The sequence below is a fragment of the Pongo abelii genome, chromosome 6, assembly GCF_028885655.2.
Source record: "Pongo abelii isolate AG06213 chromosome 6, NHGRI_mPonAbe1-v2.0_pri, whole genome shotgun sequence".
Lineage (NCBI taxonomy): Eukaryota > Metazoa > Chordata > Mammalia > Primates > Hominidae > Pongo > Pongo abelii.
Genome location: NC_071991.2, coordinates 126,500,458 through 126,527,658, shown reverse-complemented (window position 1 = coordinate 126,527,658; position 27,201 = coordinate 126,500,458). Strand labels below are relative to the sequence as shown.

The following is a 27,201-nucleotide window of genomic DNA, read 5'->3' as shown; positions in this document are numbered from 1 at the left end:
AAGGCCAGGCTTGGTGGCTCCTGCCTGGAATCCCAACACTTTAGGAAGCCAAAGCAGGAGGGATCGCTTGAGTCCAGGAGGAGTTTGAGACCAGACTGGGTAACACAGTGAGATGAATGTGTAAACTGTAGTATATTCATACATGTGAAATACCACACAGTAGTTAAGACAAATCAATTAGAAAATCTACATGTATCAAACTGGCTAAAACTCTAAAGTTAAGTAAAAAAGAGGGCTGCAGAATACATAAATACCATTTATGTAAAGTTTATAAACAAAATAATGCCATATATTATCTGCTGACATACAATTGATATTGATAAAGAATATATAGCAAAAGTACTAAAACCTGAAGGGGAGTTATAAACACAAAGTTACCTTTGTGGGCCTTATGGGAAGGAGAGAAGGGATAAAGGAGAATGAATAGGGAAGGAATACACAGGGTTCTTTTTTTTTTTTTTTGGTCTCCGTTTTTTAAAAAAATAGAGATAGGGTCTCACTATGTTGCCTACGCTGGTCTTGAACTTCTGGCCTCAACTGATCCTCCCACCTTGGCCTCTCAAAGGGATTACAGACGTGAGCCGCTGTGCCCAGCTGGGTCTTCAATTTTATCCAATGTTTTACATCTTTAAAAAATAAAGAAATTTTGCAAAATGAAAACATTTGTTAAACTGGATAATGAGTACACTTTTCTCATGACTCTTCCATCTGTTTGAAATGAAATTTTATTTTATTATTTTTTTTGAGATGGAGTCTCACTCTGTCACCCAGACTGGAGGTACAGTGGCCAGTCTCAGCTCACTGCAACCTCTGCCTCCCGAGTTAAAGTGATTCTCCTGCCTCAGCCTCCCAAGTAGCTGGGACTACAGGTGCACACCACCACAACTAGCTAATTTTTATATTTTTAGTAGAAACAAGGTTTCACCATGTTGGCCAGGCTGGTCTCGAACTCCTGACCTCAGGTGATCCGCCTGCCTCGGCCTCCCAAAGTGCCGGGATGACAGGCGTGAGCCACCATGCCTAGCCTGTTTGAAATTAAACAGGTTTAGTTAAAGGAATACATATACGTGTACCAGGCAACAAGAGAAAATAGTTCTTTTTGGAACTTAACGTTTATAAAACTATTCTGATGTCTCTGGTGTCTGGCTCCCTTGGTGTGATAGAAACTTTCATGTATTTACATACACAAACATGCTGCATGTGTCAAGTCTCCTTTTTCCTAACAAGATAATTCTCAGAAGATGCTGCCCGAGTCACAAGAAATCTGGCTATGTAGTTTCAGCGTTCTCTCTCAACCAAAATAATCCAAAGTGCCATCCCCCGCCCACATCAATGTAGCTTAAAAATCATTTAATTTACAACTAAATAATTCCTGAGTCATTCTTAAGTTCCATCAAGCTCTCTACGCAAACCTATACCATGAATGACCCACAGGTTAAAAAAAATGAAAATTACATCTCTTTCTATATCTAATACATAATCTTCCCCTACATTCCTCGGTCCCACGCACCCACAGAGGACTCAGTGTGAGTTCCTCCACATGGGCACAGTGTTTCTGGATCTTCCAATCCTGGGCAGACTTATAAGACTCAGGGAGCACCAAGGGAGTGTGTTAATTAGCGCCAAAGGAGACTAAGCATAAAACTCTGCTTAACCAGCAATCTAGGATGCAAGCTCCTGAGAGAAAATAAGAGAATGACTTTCCATCCAAGCATGCTGAGTACATCAAACTGAAAACAATGCCCAGGAACAAGCAGTTCCAGAAACAGGAATCCAAATCAAACTGGCTTTGTAGCATTCCCTGTTCTGCAGACCCAATGGCAGCCCGTCTGTTTTTGCTTCATTTTCTGGCTCAGTTAAAAGTACCTTTGAGAGAACACTTGCTCCTTCTCCTCAAAACAACTGTGGAGAACACTATTCACGCTCCATGAAAACCTTAGTTTTAAGCATTACCTGTTGGATGTCAGTGTGTGTGTCTGTGTATGTATTTCTCTCTGTGGGAGCCCGTGTTTTTGTGTGTGGGTGGGTCTCAGGGTGTGTGTGGTCTGTGTGGGGAGTCTCTGTAGGAACATGAAGAAGACTCTCTGTGGAGATGGCCATGGGGTTCTCTCTTTTTTTTTTTTTGAGGCGGAATTTTTTTTGCTCATGTTGCCCAGGCTGGAGTGCAATGGCGCGATCTCGGCTCACCGCAACTTCCACCTCCCAGGTTCAAGCGATTCTCCTGCCTCAGCCTCCCAAGTAGCTGGGATTACAGGCATGTGCCCAGCCAATTTTGAATTTTTAGTAGAGACGGGGTTTCTCCATGTTGGTCAAGCTGGTCTCGAACTCTCAACCTCAGGTGATCCACCCGCCTCAGCCTCCCAAAGTGCTAGGATTACAGGCGTGAGCCACCGCGCCTGGCCGGCTGTGGTGTTCTCTCTGTGGGTGTGGGGTCTCTGTGTGTGGGAAGGGACTGGGTAGAGGCTTGGGCACGGTGGGGCAGGGGTTCTGTTATGTATACATGGGGGAAGTGTCTCTGTGTGTAGGGAGTCTGTGTGTAACTCTCCCTCTGGGTCTCGGTGTGTCTGTCTCTATATATCTGTGCCTGTTTATTTTTCTATGTCTTTTTGTCTATTGAGTATTTTGTTATAAGTTTTATAACAGGTTTTACTGTAAGTTTCCACCTTTCCATAAAACCCTAAAATTATTTTCTTGCTTCTCTACTCTGAGGTTTCATAAAAGAGAAGCATGAAGCTGGGCACAGTGGCTTGTGCCTGTAATCCCAAGCTACTCTGGAGGCTAAGGCAGGAGGACTGCTTGAGTCCAGGAGTTTGAGGCTGCAGTGAACTATGATCACACCATTGCACTCCAGCACCACGGCACTCCAGCCTGGGTAACAAAGCAAGACCCCCATCTCTTAAAAAAAAAAAAAAAAAAATTAATAAAAATGAGAAACATGAAATGAGACTAATTGCTAAGCCAACATCTACTCAACAACGAATACAAAATTGAGGTTCTGACAGGTATACGCTAGTATAGAGCCAGAGTTACCTGATATTGGTCATATCTCACAAGCTCCCAGGTGATAACCAATGCTTCTGGTTTGAATAGCAAGGACCAGTTTGAATAGCAAGGATCTAAATGATTCCAAACTTAATAAAAACAGTCTCTAACTATAATTAGACCTCCCATATAGATTTTCCAGAATATCCTCTGATTTACACGTTTATCAGATTAGCTTGAGTGTTATACATGACTGTAAATTAGGAGTTACCATTTTGTTGTAAATATGAGTCTCCCATGATTTTGGTTATTCTGAGCCAGTCCTAACAGGTAAATGACCCCTGATTGCATAAAAATGTGAATTTCTAGACTTGCAAAGCTGGAACAAGGAAACCTCACAAAGGTTCTTTTTTTTTGAGACGGAGTTTTGCTCTGTTGCTCAGGTTGGAGTGCAGTGGTGCCATCTCAGCTCACTGCCACCTCCACCCCTGGGTTCAAGCGATTTTCCTGCCTCAGCCTCCCAAGCAGCTGGGATTACAGGCACCCGTCCCACCACGCCTGACTAACTTCTGTATTTTTAGTAGAGACAGGGTTTCACTGTGTTGGTCAAGCTAGTTTCAAACTCCTAAACTCAAGTGATCGCCTGCTTCGGCCTCCCAAAGTGCTGGGATTGCAAGCATGAGCCACCGCACCCGGCCACAGAGGTTCTTATACATGGTGAAACCTCTTGGGTTTCACCTCAATTTCAATGCTGACCTCTTCAAACTACAATTCCTGTTTCCAATATTGCTTATATCAAACTACACTGTATTTAGTTATTTCTGTGTCTGTATTCCCTATCCTCTCCTGGAGGGCAAGAATGGTATCTTGCTAACTTATAACTCTAGCACTTAGCAGTATTTGACACCCAACAAATAAATGGTTTTTGCACAAAAGAAGCTCACAATGTATTAGGGAGATTATTAGGCAAATATCCAGAAGCAGTCAAGTTACTTCTCTAATACAGTCCAGCATCGGTCATAAAAAAAATAGCATTAGGCCAATCATCTTTTCTCCCTTATAGAAATGAAAGACATGAATTAATGTAGTACAATTCCTATTCCATTTCTACCTCCCTGAGCTCAGTGACCCAAGACTAGACTCAGTCGAGCTGTATATCCAATAAAGCTTTGTTGAAGGAGAATCTTTATTTGCCTTCCAGGAAAAGAATTTCCTCTTTAAGCTAACGCAGTTAATGTCAACTCTGAAAGATAGGTGACCACATCTACCTAACCAGGGCAAAAATTTTTCATCCTACAGCCTCATCACACATACTCAATTCCTGACAAGGCCTTAAAATAATAATAATTCGGCCAAGTGTGGTGGCTCACATCTGTAATCCCAGCACTTTGGGAGGCCGAGGCGGGTGGATCACAAGGTCAGGAGTTCAAGGCCAGCCTGGCCAAGATAGTGAAACCCTGTGTCTACTAAAAACTACAAAAAAAATTAGCTGGGCGCGGTGGCGGGCACCTGTAATCCCAGCCACTTGGGAGGCTGGGGTTGCTTGAACCTGGGAGATGGAGGTTGCAGTGACCCAGTGGTGCCACTGCACTCTAGCCTGGGCGACAGAGCAAGACTCTGTCTCAGAATAATAATATTAATAATAATAAAGTGTCATTTTGGAAAAGGACCACACAGTATCACATTTTTCTAACTTAGTATAATGCAGAAGATGAGTTTCTCTGTAGGCTACCACTGCATAGGACATGTATCTGAGATATCATTGGGGCTCCAATTTCTGTCAAAACATAAACTAATCTACACCAACTAAACAAAAGAAAAATTTGCAAAAATAGCAAGTATTTCTATGAATAATTCACCGTAAACACTAAATCAGTAGTATCAGGACGCTAATTTTTAAGTGTCATACTTGCATTAATAAATAGGCACAGTCTCCAATCACAAGTATCTTCTACATGTAAACTAAAAGTTAAGAAAGAAAAACAGTTAAGAAGGCAAGTTAAAGAGAAAGAAACAATCAGAGAACAAACCAGAAAAAGGTAAAATATATTTTATTTGGAAACAAATAGAGCTATCTTATATTACAAATAGTCCCTATTTTACATTACAAACAAAAATTAATTCCAGATGGATTGAAGACCAAAATATAATAAATACAACCATATAAACAGGTGAAGAAAACATAGATGTTGTTTATAAATTTCAGGTTGGAAAGGCAATTCTAAGACACAAAATGTTTAAGCCAAAAAGGAAAAAAATTGGTAAATCTAAGTTTATAAAAACTTTGAAAATCATAAACAATGTTACAAGAAACAAGAAATGGAGTAGGAAAAAATATTTGCAACATATACACAAAGAATTAATATCCAGAATATATAAAGAATTCCTAAAACCAACATGAAAAAAAATATCCAATACAAAGGCAGAGATTTTTATCCGTTTTGTTCACTGCTATATCCCCAGCACTTGGCATATAGTAGTCAATCAATAAATAATTTGTTAATGAATATGAACAGGGAATTACAAGAAAAAGAATATAAATTGCCAATATATGCATGAAAATACTCTCAGCCTCATTCTGTCAGAAGAATGCAGATATTATAAAAAGACCAGTAAAAGACTTTCCCCCAAAGATGGAAAAATACTCAGTATTGGTAAATGTATGGTGAAAGAGTTGTTTCGTGTATAGTTAGCTGATATGTAAAATGGTACTACATTTTTAAAGACAACATGACATTTTGCATTTAGTTTAAAATATGGCCAAGCACTGTTTCATGCCTCTTTGGGAGGCTGAGGCGGGCAGATCGCTTGAGCCCAGGAGTTTGAGACCCACATGGGCAATATGGTAAAACCCCATCTCTACAAAAAACACAGAAATTAGCCGGGCCAGGTACAGTGGCTCACACCTGTAATCCCAGCACTTTGGGAGGCCAAGGCAAGCGGATCACCTGAGGTCAGGAGTTCAAGACCATCCTGGGCAACACTGTGAAACCTCATTTCTATGAAAAATACAAAAATTAGCTAGGGGTGGTGGCACACACCTGTAATCCCAGCTACTCCGGAGGCTGAGGCAAGAGAATCACTTGAACCTGAAAGACAGAGGTTGCAGTGAGCTGAGATCACACCACTGCCCTCCAGCCTGGACAACAGAGCAAGACTGTCTCAAAAAAAATTAAAATTAAAATTAAAAATTAGCTGGGCGTGGCAGTGTGTGCCTGTAGTCCCAGCTAACTCAGGAGGCTGAGATGGGAGGATTGCTTGAGCCCAGGAAGTGGAGGTTGCAGTGAGCTGAGATCGTGCCACTGCACTCCAGCCCAGGTGACAGAGTCTCAAAAAACTCTCAAAAAAAAAAAAAAAAAAGGCTATCTTTGATCCCAAAATTAAAATTTTAGATATCTATCCTAGAGAAACACTTCTACATGTACACACACAAAAATGCATACAGATAGTTACTGCAGCACCATGTATAAAGAAAGAAAAACAAGTTAAGGTAAATGTGCATCAATGGAAGAATGGTTTAAGAAGCAACAACATAGACTTAGGAAATTAATTGAGCAGTTAAAAAATATGAGACAGATCTATAGGTACTGACACAGAAAGAGCTCTAAGACGTGCTACTGAATAAAAAAGGAACCTGCAAAACAATGTATAGAGAGTATGCTTTTATTTATATACAAGTTATTATAAAACTCACTTTGGAAGGCTGAGGTGGGCAGATCACTTGAGCCCAGGAGTTCATGACCAGCCTGGGCAATATGGCGAAACCCCATCTCTACAAAAAATACAAAAATCAGTTGGGCACGGTGGCATGTGCCTGTAGTCCCAGCTCCTCCACAGGGTGAGGTGGGAGGATTGCTTGAGCCTGGGAAGTTGAGGCTGCAGTGAGCCATGATGGTACCACCGCACTCCAGCCTGGGTGACACAGTGAGACCCTGTCTCAAAAAAAAGAAGAAGAATGAGAAGGAGGCTGGATGAGGTGGCACATGTCTGTAATCCTAGTCCTTTAGGATCAGAGGTGGAAGACTCTCTTGAGCCCAGGAGTTCAAGTTTACAGTGATCATACTATATTGCACTCCAGCCTGAGCAACACAGTGAGACCTGCCTCAAAAAAAAAAAAAAAGAAGAATGAGAAGGAGCAGCTAGAGAAATAAGATGGAAGCTAGTAAAGAGCAGTGTCACAGAAGCCAAGGGAAAAGAGTGTTTCACAAGGAGTCAATGTCAAATGCTGCTAAGAGGTCCAAGAAGATGAGGACTGAAAAAAAAGACCCCCATGCTTCCCAATCTAATGGACATTAACAACTTTAGCAAGAGAGTTTTGTTTTGGTTAAACAGAATAGTACAGCAGGAGTGAGTTAAGGAGTTCATGAGAGGAAAAAAGCACATATAGCATGTACAGAAAACTCCTTTAAGAAGCATGCCTGTGAAAGAGAATAGAAAAACATGACAGCAACAGAAAATATGCAGGTCAAAGGACAGGGTTTTCAAAATGGGAGACAGTAGGGCAAGTGTCAATTCTGAAGGAAAAGACCTAGTAGAAAGATGAAATAAACCAAAGGAAGAAATTCTTTAAGACAGGAGAGGCCAGGCACAGTGGCTCACACCTGTAATCCCAGCACTTTGGGAGGGTGAGGCAGAAGGACTGCTTGAAGCCAGGAATTCGAGACCAGCCTGGGCAACAAAGTGAGACACCATCTCTACAAAAAGTTTTTAAAATGTGACTGGGTGCAGCGGCTCATGCTTATAATCCCAGTACTTTCAAAGGCCAAGAAGGAAGGATCACTTGAAGCTGGGAGTTCAAGACCAGCCTAGGCAACATAGCAAGAGACCCCATCTTGGCCAGGTGTGGGCTCACGCCTGTAATCCCAGCACTTTGGGAGGCCAAGGCGGGCAGATCACAAGGTCAGGAGTTCCAGACCAGCCTGGCCAACATGGTGAAACTCCGTCTCTAGTAAAAATACAAAAATTAGCCAGGCACGGTGGTGCATACCTGTAATCCCAGCTACTTGAGAGGCCAAGGCAGCAGAATTGCTTGAACTCAGGAGGCGGAGGTTGCAGTGAGCCGAGACAGTGCCACTGCAGTCCAGCCTGGGTGACAGAGTAAGACTCCGTCTAGGGGGAAAAAAAAAGAGACCCCATCTCTACAAGAAAGTTTTAAAAAAATTAGCCAGGTATGGTGGCATACACCTATAGTCCCAGCTACTCGGGAGGCTGAGAAGGGAGGATCTATTGAGCTCAGGAGGTTGAGGGTGCAATGAGCTATGACCACACTACTGCACTCCTGCCTGGGCTACAGAGTGAGACTTCACCTCTTGAAGAAAAAAGAATGAAAACAAAGAGAGAGAGAGAAGAAAGAAAGAAAAAGAAAGGAGGAGGAAGCGGGGAGGGGGAGAAAAGAATGATTACAGCACCTGTGAAGGGATTGGTCTTGACAGAATGAAGGAGAAAAAGACGAGTCCCAGATGCACGTAGGCTTGTAGACTTGGGAGGTAAAAGGATGAAGGAATTCCCATTCAGCAGCTTCGGTTTTTATAATGAGGCATAAAGCCTATGACTGGTTAAAAAAGAAGAAAATATGAGAGATTAGAAATAAGAGCTGGGCACGCTGGCTCATGCCTGTAATCTCAGCACTTTGGGAAGCTGAGGAGGGCGGATCACAAGGTCAGGAGATTGAGACCATCCTGGCGAACTCAGTGAAACCCCATCTCTACTAAAAATACAAAAATTAGCTGGGCGTGGTAGTGCCTGCCTGTAGTCCCAGCTACTCATGAGGCTGAGGCAGGAGAATCGCTTGAACCCAGGAGGCGGAGGCTGCAGTGAGCGGAGATCGCACCACTGCACTCCAGCCTGGGGACAGAGCAAGATTCCATCTCAAAAAAAGAGAAAAAGAAATAGAGACAGTAGGCTAGGCACAGTGGCTAATGCCTATAATCCTAGCACTTTGGAAGGGTGAGACAGGAGGATCACTTGAGCACGGGAATTGGAGACCAGCAACATGGCAAGATACAGTCTCTACAAAAAAATAAAAAAATAGCCAGGCATGGTAGCACACCTGTAGTTCTGGCTACTCAGGAGGTTGAGACAGGAGGATTGCTTGAACCAGGGAGTTTGAGGCTACAGTGAGCTGTGACTGTACCATTACACTCCAGCCTGGGTGAGAGAGGGAGACCTTGTCTCAGTAAAAAAGAAAAAAGAAAAAGACAATATGAAGAAATAATTTGCAATGAGCTGGAAAGTGAACCAGAGAAATGTATAACATTGCTAGGTAATGCTGATTATGCATATGAAATAGATGATTATAAATTTTTAGTGACACCGATCTGTCTGATTTGCTGATTTTCTCTAGCAACTCTCAGCTCCATGAGTGCCAGCAACTAAGAAGGTAGATGGTTAGGTTCAACCCGTACATCACTCCGAGTTCTACAAGCAGCAGAAGTCAACAATGGCTGAATTAAACAGAAAAAGAATTTACAGAAAGGATATGAGGTCGCTTTTTCAGTGAAGAACTTAAGTGCTACACAGCTAAAACACCACTCAAAATTATAGAACTGGGTTGGCAAAGATGCAATTGCTAATGTCAAGCAGGAGATGCTGCAGCTTGGTTTGTACCATCACGGTTCTGGATACTAAGTGCTAACACTTGCCACTGTTGCCCTTGTAACTTGATCTTGTTGCTAGAGACTGATACTACATGTGAATCTGCTGATTAAGGAGGGGGATATTGTAAAGAACATGGTGGAACAGTTTGAGGGATTGAATCAGCTGAAGGATGAAGAGAGTGGTAAAGGAATTAGTATTGGGAAGATAACGGATGGCGGATGGTGGGTAGTGACTGAAACAAACAGGGATGTGAGGCATGGTGTTTAGGCCTCCCCTTGAAAGAGGCTAGATTGTGAGATCCAAAGTGGTCTTAGCAGCAGCTTAAGCAGACTTCAGTAGGAGTTAGTCAGAGCAGCAGGGGTGTTGGCACAGAGGCAAAGCTGCCCAATATTGCTATGGCCAGCATTTCATTGACAAAGCCTTGGACAAGTTAATTACTCTCTTTGAGCCTATATTTTCTTATCCATAATATAAAGACAGTACTACTCATCTGATAAAGTTGTCATGAGGATTAAATGCTAAGACAGATTCCTGACACGGAGTAAGTATTCAGTAAATGGTAGCAATTATAAGTGTCGCTGAAGCCAAGAGAAGAGTTTCCAAGAAAAGGTAGCCAATAGATAAAGTTTCACCTTGGAGCACTGTAGAAGGTAACTGTGTGTAGGGAAGATGAAGCTAGTTTTAGCCTCAGGTTTGCAACATTCAGAAAGGCTAAAGCCCTATACTCAGAGAAACTCAATCAGCAGTTCAAATACCTTCCTTTATATAGGTTCTAAGCTAAGAACTAGGTGCCCCAAACCAATAGATTTCTACTGATAGAACCTTGAAAAAAAAAAAAGGAAAAGAAAATCACCAGCTATTAGCGCAAGTGTCCAAGAGGGAAATAGCTAACTGAACTGTTGCAAGATATAGCTGGGCAAAAGGGAGACTGAAACCCATACAAATAATCATCTAATTTAATCAAAGTAATTTTAGAGTTGGGAACTGTTACAGAAGAAACATCAATCCACTGCTGCTTTCTGCTCTGCTCTCACCAAATCGCAGGCCATAGGTCATTCAGACTATAAAAAGCTCCTACAAATTCCATAGAAATCTGATCAAGTTTACCAAACCTCTTGTTGGGTGAATGGAATTTCAGCTCCTCTAATTGTGTCTACCACCTAAACATGACAGCAGGGCAGTGGATCAGGGCAACTGCCAAGATTGTTCTCTTCCCATCTGCCTCAGTTGTACCTCTCTAAATTATTTAAACAAAAACCACCATGAAACAAACTGCATATTCTTTATAAACTTGACAAAGGGTCTGAATAAAGATTAAAACAAACTTTTTTTCTCTCGTTGTGGGGGAGGGAATCATTTTCAAGGAAATGATATAATAAACTCATTCTCCCTTTTTAATGAACTATCCATTTCTTCAATTAACTGGATACTGAGAATGTAAGTAGTACTAGTAGTAGTAGTAGTAATTGTCTTCCTCAAGACATCAAACACACAACTGCAACTTCAGCTCCTAAGCAGCTTTTTTTTTTTTTTTTTTTTTTTTTTTTTTGAGACAGAGTCTCATTCTGTCGCCAGGCTGAAGTGCAGTGGCGTGACCTCGGCTCACTGCAACCTCCACTTCCCGCATTCAAGCATTCAAGTGATTCTCCTGCCTCAGCCTCCTGAGTAGCTGGGACTATAGGAGTGCACCACCATGCCCAGCTAATTTTTTGTATTTTTAGTAGAGACAGGGTTTCACCATGTTGGCCAGGATGGTCTTGATCTCTTGACCTCATAATCCGCCCACCTCAGGCTGCTTTCTCAGAAAATAAATGCTCACAAAAACACACGGTAAGACCTTCAACCATGCAGTAAATAAAAAGAAACTGTCAGTGGAATAACAAAAAAATCTACCCAAAAAATACAGATTAAGATTTAGGGCCAGGCGTGGTGGCTGACGCCTGTAATCCCAGCACTTTGGGAGGCTGAGGCAGACGGATCACGAGGTCAGAAGTTCACGACCAGCCTGGCCAATATGGTGAAACCTCGTCTCTACTAAAAATACAAAAATTAGCCGGACGTGGTGGCGTGCACCTGTAGTCCCAGCTACTCAGGAAGCTGAGGCAGAAGAATCACTTGAACCCGGGAGGCAGAAGTTGCAGTGAGCCAAGACCGCACCACTGCACTCCAGCCTGGGCAACAAAGCAAGACTCCATCTCAAAAAAAAAAAAAAGATTTAGAAGGTTCATCCTGAGTTTCAAACAGAGTACTATTTAAATTGAAAAGCAACAGTTTAGGGCTCTGTTAGTTCCATTACATTACTGTGTAACCTTGAGACAAATTCCTTAATCTCTTCAACACTCAGTTTCTTCAATAAAACAAGGAGAACATTAGCTATCTTCGAGGCCTCTTAAAAGAATTAAATAGTCGGGTGTGGTGGTTCATGCCTATAATCCCAGCACTTTGGGAGGCTGAGGCAGGCGGATCACGAGGTCATAAGATCGAGACCATCCTGGCTAACATGGTGATGAAACCCATTCTCTACTAAAAATTTAAAAAATCAGCAGGGTGTGGTGGCACGCGCCTGTAGTCCCAGCTACTCAGGAAGGCGAGACAGGAGAATCGCTTGAACCCCGGAGGCGGAGGTTTCAGTGAGCCGAGATCGCGCCACTGCACTCCAGCTTGGGCGACAGAGCGAGACTCGGTCTCAAAAAGAAGAAAAAAAAAAAAAGAATTAAATAAAACAGTATATGTAAAGCTCTAAGTACAATGCCTGGTATATACTAGAAATATTCTTCCCTTTGTAATTTTCAAAAGCTCTTATCAAAGATTGACTCATAGAGATGGTGAGGCTTAAAGAATAGGGAAAAAGTGTTAACTGAAAAGGAAGAAAGGGTATATTCCTCAGATACTCCAAATTTGTTTATAACTTTAAAAATATGGATAAATTTCTCAGATTATCAGCAAATTACTAGTGTGAAGCTGCATCATTGATCTTGAAATGCTTTTCTGTATAACATGCTTTTATTCTCCTCTTCTAAATTTACAATTCTTTCAAGTTCTACATTTGTACAATTTTCTCCCATCCTCTTCCTAAAGCTCTGACTCAGACCTGCCTTACTTTGGTCTTGGGATGACCTAAGCCTTAGCCAGACAGACACGCCTTAGAGTTCACTTAGCATTCTAAAAGACCTCCGGGAGAAAGCAAGAACTCAGCATCTAAGAAGTTAGAATCACTGTGGCATAATGAAAAGGACATGGGCTTTGGAAACGGACAGCCCTGGATTTAAGTTCTACCTCTGACACTTTCTAGATGTACAACCTTGGGCAAGGCACTTAACCTCCCGGGATCTCATTTCTGCATCTGTAAAATGGAGATAATGCCACCTACATCTCATAGTATTGTTGTGAGGATTACAGAACCCCTATGACAACTCCTGGCACATAAAAGGCTAATGGCTCACATCTGTAATCCCAGCACTTTGGGAGGCCGAGGCAGGCAGGTCACCTGAGGTTGGGAGTTTGAAAGCAGCCTGACCAACATGGAGAAATTTCATCTCTACTGAAAATAGAAAATTAGCCAGGCATGGTGGTGCATGCCTGTAATCCCAGCTACTCGGGAGGTTGAGGCAGGGGAATCGCTTGAACCCGGGAGGGGGAGGTTGTGGTGAGCTGACATAGCACCATTGCACTCCAGCCTGGGCACCAAGAGCAAAACTCTGTCTCAAAAAAAAAAAAAAAAAAAAAAAAAAAAGGCTAATTATTGGTAACTATTATTACAAACCAACTGCCAATTGCCTTACTGAACACTTTTCAGAGCAGTACTCTTGTAACAGGCAAAAGGAGTCATACTGCTCCCACATTCCCATGTCTTTATCCAAAACATTCCATTTTAGTACTCTATAATTAACCAAATCAAGAGCTTAAACAATTCAGGACAAGAAGTGCTAACATGGCTCAACTCATTCTCTCCTGACGGCAACAAAGCCAGTGGAAGGTGGATATGTTTGCCAAAAGCAATAAAGAGTCTGTTTGAACATGGTCATTACTGATACTGATGTAAGCACAATCTAGTTGAGGTTCTTGGGCTTGCAGCCTTATTGTCAGAAAGTTTTAATATTTCTGAAATAAATCCTCTCCTGCCTTGTTTTTCCTGCTGTGCTCCAACACTCCTATCACTCATTTTCAAGAACACAAGGAAGAAATCCCTTTCAACTAGTACTACCTCATTCCCTGTGGAACTTATCTTCTCATTTCCCAAATTACTTCTTACAGAGATTTTTGGCTTGCTGGGTTCACTTGATGTCAACTTATGAAAAAGGACATTATAATTAAATATATCATGGCCACATAACATGATCTGGCTCCCAGAGCATCGCAAGTTACAGGACGGAGGCAGGTGCCAAAGATAAGATGTGACTGAGTAACCTGCACACCATATGTTCCTTCTTATTAACTACTGCACTTGGGAATTCTGGCTCTTGTAAAAAGTTTATTTCCCTTGTGTGGCTAAGCAGAGTAACAAAACTAAGAAAACTGATGATACGCGAATGAAGTAAGGGAAACCATCTATGGAAATGTGACTTAAAATAAATGTTTATACATGACAGTTACAAAACAAATGCAACAGTCACCAGTTCCACAGCCAAAGGCAGCTATTTCAATACTAGTATTCTCAGTTCCTTCGTATGCTATAAGAAAAACAGTAAGGAGTCAAGGTCAGAGTGGTTATTTACATAGACAATCTAAGAATCAACAAAGGCTCAACAAATCAAAATGTCACACTGCAGTCCCTTAGTGAGATGACTTTCAACTTAGGGAAAGGGCAGTCTTGGGCACTTACTTTGATTTAGCCAATTCAATACCAAGAAGGTTAAAGATTGGGCACCTGAAAAGCAGCTCAGCAATGCCCTGAATTTCGTCATCCAGCTGTATCCTTGCCCAGAGCTTCACCTGCTTAACTTTCAGCAGAGAAGTTGTTTTTTTGGTGCAATTAACATTGTAAGGCAAGCTCAGCCCTGCTTTCCAATAGCCTTGAGGCTGCTGAGTATATCTAGAATCATGGAACATACATTTGGTGCTGAAAAAACAGGAAGATGGTTCAACAACAAGGAAAGTGGTCAAGAAGCACATCTAGAATTAAGAAAAACAGACTCCAGTATGCTGGTCTTTGATTTTTTAACTTTTTTTTTTTTGAGACAAGGTCTCACTCCAGCACCCAGGCTAGAGAGCTCACTGCAGGCTCAACTTCCTGGGCTCAGGTGATCCTCCCACCCCGACCTCCTGAGTAGCTGGGACTATATGCACACACCACCACACCCGGCTCTTTTTTTTTTTTTTTTTTGGAGAGAAAGGTTTTCACCATGTTGCCCGGACTGGTCTCCGACTCCTGGGCTCAAGCAATCCGCCAGCCGTGGTTTTCCAAAGTGCTGGGATTACAGACGTGAGCCATGATTTTTTAACTTCTTTATACAGAATATATTGAACTGTGTGTACGTCAGAGGCGGTCTTGGGGGCTTGCACTTAAGCCATGATGGGAGGAATAAAAGACAATCAATTATTCATAATAATAAAAGCATTAATAAGAATATCATTTAAGACTATGTGCCAAGCTCAATGCTAAACCTTTTACAAATATTTCTAATCCTCAATCATAATTAGTACTTTCATTTTATAGAAGAGGAAACTGATTTGTGTAATTTGGAAATTACCCAAAACGTAGTAATGGGGGTACTAGGCTTCAAATCCAGATCTGCCTGACTGTAAACCTCATGCTCTAAAAGCAATTTGTTAAACACTTTTAGCCTAAAGAAATCTAACCAAATTACAAATTTTAGACAAAAACAGTCTTAATGACAAGAAAATGACTTAACCAAAGTTACAAAGTATCTCAACAACTCAGAAGTACGCTCTGGATTTCCAGACTCGTAGCTAGGTACTCCCAGCACTGGTGCTACTGCTGCCTCTTTTTTACTTTACTTTTCTTCTTTAAACCCATTTCTGCAGGATGCTGTCTCTTTCTACTCTAATTCTTCCCAGAGGAGTTTCATACTGCAAACGACAAAGACATTGTCTAAAGCATTACAGAAATTCTTTCAGTCTTGCCTCTGACTTCTCACCTAAATTTGCATAGTTAGGATGAAAGGATTCTCCGCTATACCTTAATCATGACGCTATGACAACAAAAAGTTATGGTGGATCCGAGGTTCCAATTCAGCTGAGTTCCACACAGTAAGACCAATGCACACTTCCCATCTCTTTGTTGCTGTTCTGATTAAGCAATTAAAAACCATTCACAACAATTTAAAAAAACATTAATCCCTATGCCCATACTGTGTCTAGGAAATTGAAGCTGTAAGCCCTTTTTATATGATCCACACTTCTGTCTTTTCCAATACTTGCCCTGTTTTTCTGTGCTGATTCAGCTTTAAGAGAGAAAGAGAGACAAGCTTTGAGAGAGAAAGACAACTATGGATAGACAATGTACGGGTAATACAGGGCTATCATCCATCTAGGCAGTTACTTCTTGGTATTCTGAGACCGCCTCAAAACTGTCTGAAAGAAGCTGACGCCTAAGACCGAAAACCCCACAAAGATTGTCTTTCCCAAAAGTAGCAGCATTTCTTCCTATCACTTGCAGATTATAATAAAGGAACCAGTAACACATTCATTCTCTTCATACACTGCCTAATAATCCTGGTGACCAACTACACTCAGCAGGGAGGACAAAGCTCTTAACATGAAAGAGTGAGGAGAATCTCTCCATTACCCTTTTACATATTCAGGGAAGAGAGAAGATCGCAGTCGCTGGAAATGAAGGGCACAGCATCGTGTTGCTGTATGGACACGGTTGGCCACAGAAAGGCAGAAAGTCATCAACTGTATGGAAACCAGACAACTCTGACGATTTCTATGCAAAGTGACTACACCTTACTCGTTATCCAAGTATTAAAGATCTTTTCATCCTTATTGCTGGGTGAACTCCCGTGAGCGGTAAGGTTTTTCTATACCATCGAGGTCTCCTCCCCGATAGGCTGGAAAATCACACCCGGGAGCGTGTTGGGGCCGCGGGACGTACTATTAGGTGTCTCTCCTCCCGCTGCCTATTCCAAGTAGTAGGGGAGAGCGCTACCTCCATGTTATTCAGAGCGAAGTACGGCCGTGCCTCCTGGAGTCTCCGCTCCCAGCACTAGGGGCCGGCTGGGGGGCATCTCTGAGGGAGTGGGTTTGAGGGGACAAGGGGTATCTCCGGTCCTGCGATCAGAAAGGAGGGCGTGGAGGGTGGTGCCGCCGTGCCGAGAGGATCTGCAGTTCCCCTCCCCTCCCTTCCTCTCCTAGAGAGGCAGCCCGGCCCCAGTACCTTCTTGACTGTGCGCGGCGCCTCGGTGACGGTGCCGTCGGGGCTGACCAGGGCCTCGCCGCCGTCGCGGTGCCGCTGGTGCTGGTGATGTGGGTCGCTCCGCTTCATGGCCGACGCCTGAGGCACCTTCCCGGCGGCGGGGCTGAGAGCGGCGGCGGACCCCGAGCCCGGGCCGGGGGCCGGGGGCCGCTCCGCGGCGGGAGCTGGAGCCTCAGGGTCTCCACCGCCCGCCGGGGGGGCCATGGCGCCCACGGCGGCCGTGCTCAGTCCTAGTTGCGACTCCGCCTCGGAGGGGCTCAGGTCCTTCAGCTCCACCTCAGGCACCTTGGCGGCAGCCGCGGCTGACACAACCTGCACCGACATCACCGCCTCCGCTGCAACCACCGGCTCAGACTCCAGCTCCTGCTCTTGGTCGGCCCCGCCTCCCACCTCCCTTCCTCTTCCCTCCCCCATGCCTCCACTCCTCCCCTCCATCGCCTCGTCTCCCACCCGCTTTCTCCGCCCGCCAGCCCCGGCCCCTCCAGCCCCGCCCCGCCCCGCCCCGCCCCACCCCACCCCGGCCCTGTCTGGCCTCGCGCGAGGCGCCACGGAACCTGTAGTGCGTTTGCTCCCGGCCGCACGCCGCGAGAAGACCGTGGGACCTCAGGCCCCGACCTACACTGCGCGTCCCGTGGGCGGGGCCCACAGCGTGCCCTGGGAGTTGTAGTCCCTTTCAGCCTTTCCTCCGGAAAGTGAGATTCAGGCGAGGAGAGGGAGCGCTAGGGCCAGCAACTAACAGAAAGGAGTGAGGATAGGTGACTCGACGGAGGGGATGAGGAAGAGAAAGTCTCCAGAGGAGTTGTGACTTCCGGGGAGGGAACGCCAAGAAGCCTTAGGGGAGGGGAAGTGGTAGAGGAATGGCTCGTTGCCCTGACAGCGTGAAGTTCCTCCGCGTGTGCACGTCTACGATCACGTGGGCGGGTATTTAAAGGAGAAGCGGCGGCTCCAGGCTGGAAGTGGCTTGATTTTTCTTTGTGAAATTGAGGACTCAGCACCCTTCCAAACTTCAGTGGCTTTGTTTTCAGAAGGGATAAAGTAGGACCTTGCTTGCTGTGGCGCTTTCTGGCACATTCTGGGTTTGGAAGCTACGATCATTCCCCAAAGAAGTTAGGTATCACTAGATCAAAATGCAAGGCTGAGGAATTACACGTTGCTTTAAACGAGGCCAAACCATTTGACCTATAATTCTACTAGAGCAATAATCTGAAATTCAGATACATGTATCAGCATAGAGGGATAGGAATAGTGAATATGAGTAGTTAATTTCCTAAGTGATGGGATTTAAGGTGATTTTTACTTTGTACTTTTCTGTATTATTTTTAAATTTTACACTTAGAGGATGTAAGCAAAAAGACATGGACGGCAGCGTCCTTTTTAATAACGAAAAACTGTCTAAAAGTAATGTCCAACAAATAGAGAAATTGTTACAGCCTTTGAAAATTGTTTGCAAGCTGGGCATAGTGGTTGACGTCTGTAATCCCAGCACTTTGGGAGGCCAAGGCCGGCAGATCACTTGAGGTCAGGACTTCAAGACCAGCCTGGCCAATATGGTGAAACCCCGTCTCCACTAAAAATACAAAAATTAGCCAGGCGTGGTGGCGGGCACCTGAAATCCCAGCTACTTGGGAGGCTGAGGCAGGAGAATCGCTTGAACCTGGGAGGCAGAGGTTGCAGTGAACCAAGATCATACCACGGCACTCCAGCCTGGACAACGGAGTGAGATGCCGTCCCAGAAAAAAAGGAAGAAAGAAAGAAAATTGTTTGCCAATACTTTTTTAATAACAAGGTTTTCGCTTTTTCATTCTTTACTCTGAAAGCCAAAATGTGAAGAGGAAGCTAAGAAGCTCTTGTGTCTGGTACACTTGTGAGCTCTGTGGAAATGGCAGTGCTCAGACGCCTTCCCATACATAGTGTGAGGCACAAATTTGGCGATCAGGAAATGAGAGACTCCAAGGCAGGACAACTTCACGAAGTGAAGATTTCCAAAATCGTAATAGCACAGGAAAGAAGATCAAGGCATTCTGGCTTTCAGAATAAATGCTTATGATAAAAACATTAAGCTAAGAAGCAAGAGACAAAATTGCACATGCCATAAGATTTTATGTAAAGAATACTTTAAAAAGCCTGTAATCCCAGCACTTTGGAAGGCCGAGGCAGGCGGATCACGAGGTCAGGAGATCGAGACCATCCTGGCTAACACGGTGAAACCCCGTCTGTACTAAAAATACAAAAATAAGCCGGGCGTGGTGGCGGGCGCCTGTAGTCCCAGCTACTCGGGAGGCTGAGGCAGGAGAATAGCGTGAACCCAGGAGGCAGAGCTTGCAGTGAACAGAGATCGCCCCACTGCACTCCAGCCTGGGCGACAAAGCGAGACTCCGTCTCATTAAAAAAAAAAAAAGAATACTTTAAAAAACAAAATGCAGTTGACTCGCGACAGATTATGGGGGGGAGTTCCTCTCTATTCTCAGAGAAACAAGAGCAAAGGGGTTCACACAGTTTACAGCTGTTTCAGAGACTTACAGCCCTAACAACCCAGGCAGCCACTGGACAGCTACTCTTTAGACATCTAGTCTTTGGTGTCACTGTGTTTTGCCTGGCAAGGAGAAGGAAGGAGGCCAGGCATGGTGGCTCACACCTGTAATCCCAACACTTTGGGAGGCCGAGGCAGGTGGACCACTTGAGGTCAGCAGTTCGAGACCAGCCTGGCCAACGTGGTGAAACCCCATCTCTAATAAAAATACAAAAATTAGCCAGGCGTGGTGGCTTCTGCCTGTAGTTCCAGCTACTCAGGAGGCTGAGGCAGGAGAATCATTTGAACCCAGGAGGTGGAGGTTGCAGTGAGCCGAGATTGCACCACTACACTCCAGCCTGGGCAACAGAGCGAGACTCTGTCTCAAAAAAAAAAAGAAGGAGAAGGGAGAGAAATCACCTGCCTCGATCTTCTTCTTTCCTGTCCTACTATTTTGGAAATCTGTTCACTCTGTGTGGTTGTCGTGCCTTGAATGGAGGCTCTCATTTCCTGATCTCCAAATTTGTGCCTCACAGTACATGTCGGAAGGCATCTGAGCACTGCCATTTCCACAGAGCTCACAAGACACAAGAGATTCTTAAGCTTTTTCTTCACATTCTGGCTTTCAGAATTTCCTTCCTGTTAAAAAGAAACCAGCCCAGAGCTTCATCCTCCAGCTGTCGGAGCAGAGATTAGCAGCTCTGTAAATGATTTCATTCTTCCCCCTAATGCTCAAGGGAGCTGCGGTACAGCCACCTAGCATGTGTTGGAGCTCATAGGCAGCAGCTGCCTACCTGCCACTAGAATTGATTACTGAGAGGATGAATTAATTCTTCAGTGTGATGTGGTTATAAAATATAAGGAGTTAGAGCACTGGAATGAAACTGATACCCTGTTTTATTCCAGTCACCACCACTGATTGGGGCCAACCATCAGGACACTCTTCAACCTGTTGTCAACTCCATCCCTACATACCTGCTGCTTCTGCCATCCTTGTAGCTGAGGGACACCAGGTACAGTTGAAAATCAAATTACATACTAGAAACAGGGTAATTAAGCACCAGTTTAGGAACGATTTAATGAAATATTTGGACTATAGGTCTTCTTCCTTCACCCGGCTCATTCAGCTTTCAGAACGCTGGCAAGCAGGAATGTAACTTCCATGCAGGACATTGGTATAAAGAAGAATTTCTTTTCTTCTTCTTCTTTTTTTTTTTTTTTTTTGAGATGGAGTCTCGCTCCATCGCCCAGGCTAGAGTGCAGTGGCACGATCTCAGCTCACTGCAACCTCTGCCTCCCGGGTTCGCGCAATTCTCCTGCTTCAGCCTCCTGAGTAGCTGGGACTACAGGCACGTGCCACCATACCCGGCTAATTTTTTGTATTTTTAGTAGAGACGGGGTTTCACCATGTTAGCCAGGATGGTCTCAATCTCCTGACCTCATGATCTGCCCGCCTTGGCCTCCCAAACTGCTGGGATTACAAGCCTGAGCCACCGTGCCCGGCCACTAAAGAAGAATTTCTTGGCCGGGCACGGTGGCTCACACCTGTAATCCCAGCACTTGGGAGGCCAAGGCGGGCAGATCACGAGGTCAGGAGTTTGAGACCAGCCTGACTAACATGGTCAAATCCCACCTTTACTAAAATACAAAAATTAGCTGGGTGTGGTGGCACACGCCTGTAATCCCAGCAACTCAGGAGGCTGAGGCAGGAGAATTGCTTGAACTTGGGAGGCAGAGACTGCAGTGAGCCGAGATTGCACCACGGCACTCCAGCCTTGGCAACAGAGCAAGACTGTGTCTCAAAAAAAAAAAAAAAAAAAAAAAAGAAGAAGAATTTCTCTGAGGTATCTGACCAGTCCAAGAGAGAAAACAAAGATACTAACATTGAGAGTTTCCAAAGGAAATAAGCCAGCCAGATCACGCGCCCTGAAGACCATACTCACATACTCATGTTCACAGAGCTTCCATGAACCATTTAGTGTCACATTCTTAAGTATGAACAGACAACCAAAGTCACCAGACATATGAAGAAAACTTTGGTTTTTTGTTTCGAGACAGAGTCTCACTCTTGCTGCCCAGGCCAGAGTGCAGTGGCATAATCATAGCTAACTGCAACCTCTGCCTCCTGGGCTCAAGCAGTCCTCCCACCTCAGCCTCCCAAGTAACTGGAACTACAGGTTTGCACCACCACACCTGGCTAATTAAAAAAAAATGTTTTTGGTAGAGTAGGGCTCTTGTTATGTTGCCCAGGCTGGTCTCGAACTTCTGGTTGGTTTTTTTTGGAGATGGAATCTCGCCCTTGTTGCCTAGGCTGGAATGCAGTGGCACAATCTCGGCTCACTGCAACCTCCACCTCCCAAGTTCAAGCAATTCTCCTGCCTCAGCCTCCCAAGTAGCTGGGACTAAAGGCACCCACCACCATGCCGAGCTAATTTTTCGTATTTTAGTAGAGACAGGGTTTTACCATGTTGCCCAGGCTGGTCTCGAACTTCTGAGCTCAGGCCATCTGCCCACCTTGGCCTCCCAAAGTGCTAGGGTTACAGGCAGGAGCCACCGTGCCCAGCCTGTTTTTTTGTGGTTTTTCGTTTTTTGGGTTTTTTTTTTTTTTTTTTTGAGATGGAGTCTCACACTGTTGCCCGGGCTGGAGTGCAATGGCAGGATCTCGGCTCACTGCAACCTCCGCCTCCCAGGCTCAAGTGATTCTCCTCCCTCAGCCTCCCGAGTAGCTGGGATTACAGGCGTGGGCCACCACACCCAGCTGATTTTTGTATTTTTGGGAGAGATGGGGTTTCACCATGTTGGCCAGGCTGGTCTCAAACTCCTGACATCAAGTGATTCACCCACCTTGGCCTCCCAAAGTGCTGTGATTACAGGTGCTAGCCACTGCGCCCAGCCTTGCTTTCCTTTTGAGCAGCGGGGAGAGTGGAGTGGGGTATTGGTCAAAGGGTACTTTAGCTAAATCTGTTATACTTTTCTTAAAAAAAAAAAAACCGGAAGCAAATATGATAAAATGATAAAAAGTTGATAATTCTGAGTGGTGGGAATATGAGTGTTTATTAGATTGTTCTTTGTACTTTTCTATATCGTTTCAATTTTTTAAAACAAAAGTAGGCTGGGCATAGTGGCTCATGCCTATAATCCCCACACTTTGGGAGCCCAAGGCAAAAGATCACTTTGATGCCAGGAGTTCAAGACCAGCATAGGCAACATGACCAGACCCTGTCTCTAAAAAAAATTTGTTTTTAATAACATTTGTCTGGCATGATGGTACATGACTGTAGTTGTAGCTACTTGGGAGGCCAGAGGATCCTTTGAGCCCAGGAGTTTGAGGCTGTAGTGGGCTACAATTGCACCACTGCACTCCAACCTGGGCAGCAGAGCAAGATTCTGTCTCTAAAAATAAAAATAAAAAAGCAGGCAGAGGCTGAACACGGTGGCTGATGCCTGCAATTTCAGCACCTTGGAAGGCCAAGGCAAGAAGATCGCCTGGGCCAAGACCAAGTTTGAGACCAGCCTGGACAACATAGTGAGACCCCATCTCTACAAAAAATAAAACTAGGCTGGCATGGTGATGTGCACCTGTAGTCCCAGCAGCTTGGGAGGCTGAGGCAGGAGCATCGCCTGACCCAGGAAATTGAGGCTGCAGTGAGCCGAGATTGCATCACTGCCCTCCAGCCTGGGCAATAGAGTGAGATCCTGTCTCAAAAAAAAAAAAAAAAAGCAGACAGAGGAACAACACTCCAGCCTGGGCAACAGGGTGACACCCTGTCTCAGAAAAAAAAAAAAAAAAAAAGCAGACAGAGGAACAAAGATGGGCAGTGGACAGACTGCTTTAAGGAAGCTGGAACCAACAGAGGCAAGGCCAGCTGAATTTGAAAGAATGGTAAGAGGCCCAATGAGGCAGCTGAGGGCAGAGCCTGTGATGAGGGGCACGCATGGGGAGCTGTGTTCTCAGGGTAACAGCATAGCAGGGAGTCCCCCAAACTGGGAGTCCCGCAAACCAGGCTCCCCTTGGATCCTGAGGGGTTTCTTTGGGGATCTCACTCAGGAGCTTTTGGTAGAAGGGTGGTTACTGTTGTTCAGTCCTGAGATTGGTGCTCCCATAGGGATACTACTGGAAGATTTCTTGGTTGTGGGAGTGTCCATGGTGCTGGACATCTGCATTCACAAAGGTGGGCTCACATTGCCCCCTAGTGGCCACAGAGTCTCTGCACAAAGGTCACATTTCTCAGCTGTTTTTTTGGAGACAGGGTGGTGCTTGCTGTAGCCCAGCACCCAGGCTGGAGTGCAGTGGTGCGTTCTCGGCCAGCCTTGACCCTCGTGGGCTCAAGCAGTCCTCCTACCTCAGCCTCCCGAATAGCTGGGACTATAGGCATGCACCGCCACGTCTGGCTTTTATTTTTTGTAGAGACACAGTTTCGCCATGTTGGCCAGCCTGGTCTCAAACTCCTGGACTGAAGTGATTCTCTCGCCTCAGCCTCCCAAAATGCTGGGATTACAGACGTGAACCACGGTGCCTGGCCTATTTCTCAGCTTTTAAGGCCCAGATTGAACTCCCCTTTCACCCCATCTCCCATCCTTTACATAAGTAATCCCACTAAAGAAAGGATAGAAGGAGGGAGGAAAACTAGTAGTCAACTGTCTTTGGAGATGAAAAGAAGAACATTGTAACACTCTCCTTTGTTTCAGAAAAGATCCTTAAACAGCACTGATAACTTTCATTATTTTAAATACTGTTGTTGATAAAGGCTAAAAAATAGCTGTAATAATGCTAAGGGAAGCAGTAACGGCCGGGAAGAACAAGAAGAGCAGGTGTAAGAGGATGTGGGATGGCCAGAGGGAACACGAACCAGGAAACCTGGATAGAGAGAAAAATCAAAGGTGGGATTAAGCATGGAAAGAGCCTAGACACTGGAGACAGGAAGAGCCTGGACCTAGTGTCTGTCACTCACTAGCCGTGAGGTTGCGAGCAAGTCATTTTGCTTCACTGAGCTTATATTTTCCAATTAAAATGGCAAAAACTGGCTGGGTGCAGTGGCTTACGCCTGTAATCCCAGCACTTTGGGAGGCCAAGGCGGGTGGATCACCTGAGGTCGGGAGTTTGAGACCAGCCTGACCAACATGGAGAAACCCTATCTCTACTAAAAATACAAAATTAGCCAGGTGTGGTGGCACATGCCTATAATCCCAGCTACTTGGGAGTCTGAGGCAGGAGAATCACTTGAACCCTGGAGGTGGAGATTGTGGTGAGCCGAGATCATGCCATTGCACTGCAGCCTGGGCAACAAGAGTGAAACTCTGTCTCAAAATACTTAAAATAAAATAAAATAAAATAAAATGGCAAAAACTGCAATGACTTTTGCATTAACCTAACACATAAAATGAGCTCCTCTGATTGGTTTACTATTCTCTGAATTAAACAAGAGACAGTGGAGCACCACTGCCAGCATTTCCACTTACTGTGTGGTCTTGGGCAAGCTACTGAACCTCTCTGTGCCTCAGTATCTTAAGGACTGTTAACAGAGCCTCACAGGTCTGAATCTGTGAGATTTGATTAATTAATATACACAAAGTGCTTAGAGAAGTACCCAGCAAGCATCCACTAAGAGTTGGCTTTTTTTTTTTTTTTTTCTGAGACAGAGTCTTGCTGTGTTGCCCAGGCTAGAGTACAGTGATGCAATCACAGCTCACTGCAGCCTCCAGCTCCTGGGCTCAAGCGATCCACCTCAGACTCCCAAGGAACTGGGACCACAGGCACACAACTGCGCCCCGCTAATTTTTAAATTTTTTGTAGAGATGGGGGTCTCACTTTGTTGCCCAGGCTGGTCTCAAACTCTGGGCTCAAGCAGCCCTCCTGCCTCGGCCTCCCAAAGTGCTGGGATTTCAGGCATGAGCCACTGTGCCCAGCCAAGAGTTAACTATTATTAATACACATGTAAAGTGCCTAGGAATACAATCTGTGGGTTAGTATTCCCTTTCCCTTTCTCCTGGAATCTGGCCATGGTCAAAATGCAGTGTCCTCATCACATGAGCAGCATTCAAAGAGTACTCCTGGCTGGGCGCAGTGGCTCACACCTCTAATACCAGCACTTTGGGAGACCGAGGTGGGTGGATCACATGACGTCAAGAGTTCGAGACCAGTCTGGCCAACATGGTGAAACCCCATCTCTACTAAAAATACAAAAATTAGGCCAGCCACAGTGGCTCACGCCTGTAATCCCAGCACTTTGGGAGGCTGAGGCGGGCAGATCACGCGGTCAGGAGATCGAGACCATCCTGGCTAACAAGGTGAAACCCCATCTCTACTAAAAATACAAAAAATTAGCCTGGCGTGGTGATGGGAGCCTGTAGTCCCAGCTACTTGGGAGGCTGATGCAGAAGAATGGCATGAAACGGGGAGGCGGAGCTTGCAATGAGCCAAGATTGTGCCACTGCACTCCAGCCTGGGTGACAGAGCGAGACTCTGTCTCAAAAAAAAAAAAAAAAAAAAAAAAAAATTAGGCCGGGCGTAGTGGCCCACACCTATAATCCCAGCACTTCAGGAGGCCAAGGCGGGCTAATTACCTGAGGTCAGGAGTTTGGGACCAGCCCGGCCAACATGGAGAAACCTTGTAGCTACTAAAAATGCAAAAACTAGTGGGGTGTGGTAGTGCGCACCTGAAATCCCAGCTACTTGGGGGGCTGAGGCAGGAGAATCACTACCAGGGAGGCAGAGGTTGCAGTGAGCTGAGATGGCACCACTGCACTCCAGCCTGGGCGACGGAGCGAGGCTCATTCTCAAAATAAATAAATAAATAAATAAAATTTAAAAACTTACACAAAACCCACAAAAATTAGCTGGGCATGGTGGCGCACATCTGTAATCCCAGCTACTCGGGAGGCTGAGGCAGGAGAAACGCTTGAACCCAGGAGGTGGAGGTTGCAGTGAGCTGAGATTGCGCCACTGCACTCCAGCATGGGCAATAGAGCTAGACTCTATTTCAACAATAACAAAAAAGAGTACTCCCCAAACAAGCCTGGTCTGTACTCCACAATACCCGCCAAGTCTGTGGGCACCAGCCCCTTTGCTACACAGACCTCCTTCTCTCATAATCCTGAGCCCTTGCACCCCAGTTCCCAGTCTTCTACTCATTATCTCATTGGAGGAAGTGGGGCTAACAGGCTTCCCTGACTGGCCAGGGGAGGAAGCTGTGGATCAGAATGCGCCTAGCCCGATGGACGTCCCTGGTAGAAGAAAGAGGCCCCCAGAGATGAGGTTCAGGAATGCCTCGAGGAGTCCTGCCCATCTCCACTCCCGTCAGGGAGACACCATCACCCCAGGGGAAGCTGCACGCCTGTGCTCAATTATCTTGTGATCAGTGCTCAGCGAGGCAGCCGTGGTCACAGAAGAGCTTTTGTTCATATAGAGCCGACTGGCTCAGGCAGACAGCCAGCACATTGAGGGCACCATCAGCCTGACATCTGACCGTCAGCCGTGGCCACATTAGCACCAAGCTCTTGGCCTTTCAGAGCAGCCTTGGGAAGATGTGGAAGACCAAAAAGATCAGGACCAAGACAAGGTAAGGAGGCCAGGATCGGAGCCCATAGAAGAAAGAACGCATTGGCTGGGCACGGTGACTCACACTTGTAATCCCAGCCCTTTGGAGCCTGAGGCAGGTGGATCACTTGAGGTCAGGAGTTCGAGACCAGCCTGGCCAACATGGTGAAATCCCCTCTCTACTAAAAACACGAAAAT

The 27,201-nt window shown here is 45.2% G+C and overlaps 1 protein-coding gene across 3 annotated transcripts in view; it reads right to left on the bottom strand.

The window, feature by feature from the left end:
• AHCYL2 (adenosylhomocysteinase like 2) overlaps nt 1-17,358 on the bottom strand; it is a 205,292-nt gene extending 187,934 nt beyond the window's left edge. For all 3 annotated transcript variants that reach the window (XR_008526806.1, XM_024249306.3, XM_024249307.3), the window contains exon 1: nt 16,919-17,358. Coding sequence is in view for 2 of the 3 variants with exons in the window: in XM_024249306.3 (XP_024105074.1) it covers nt 16,919-17,281 (363 nt within the window). In the remaining variant the exon portion in view is untranslated. The remainder of the gene's footprint in view (nt 1-16,918) is intronic.
• Between the last annotated feature and the right edge of the window lie 9,843 nt (nt 17,359-27,201).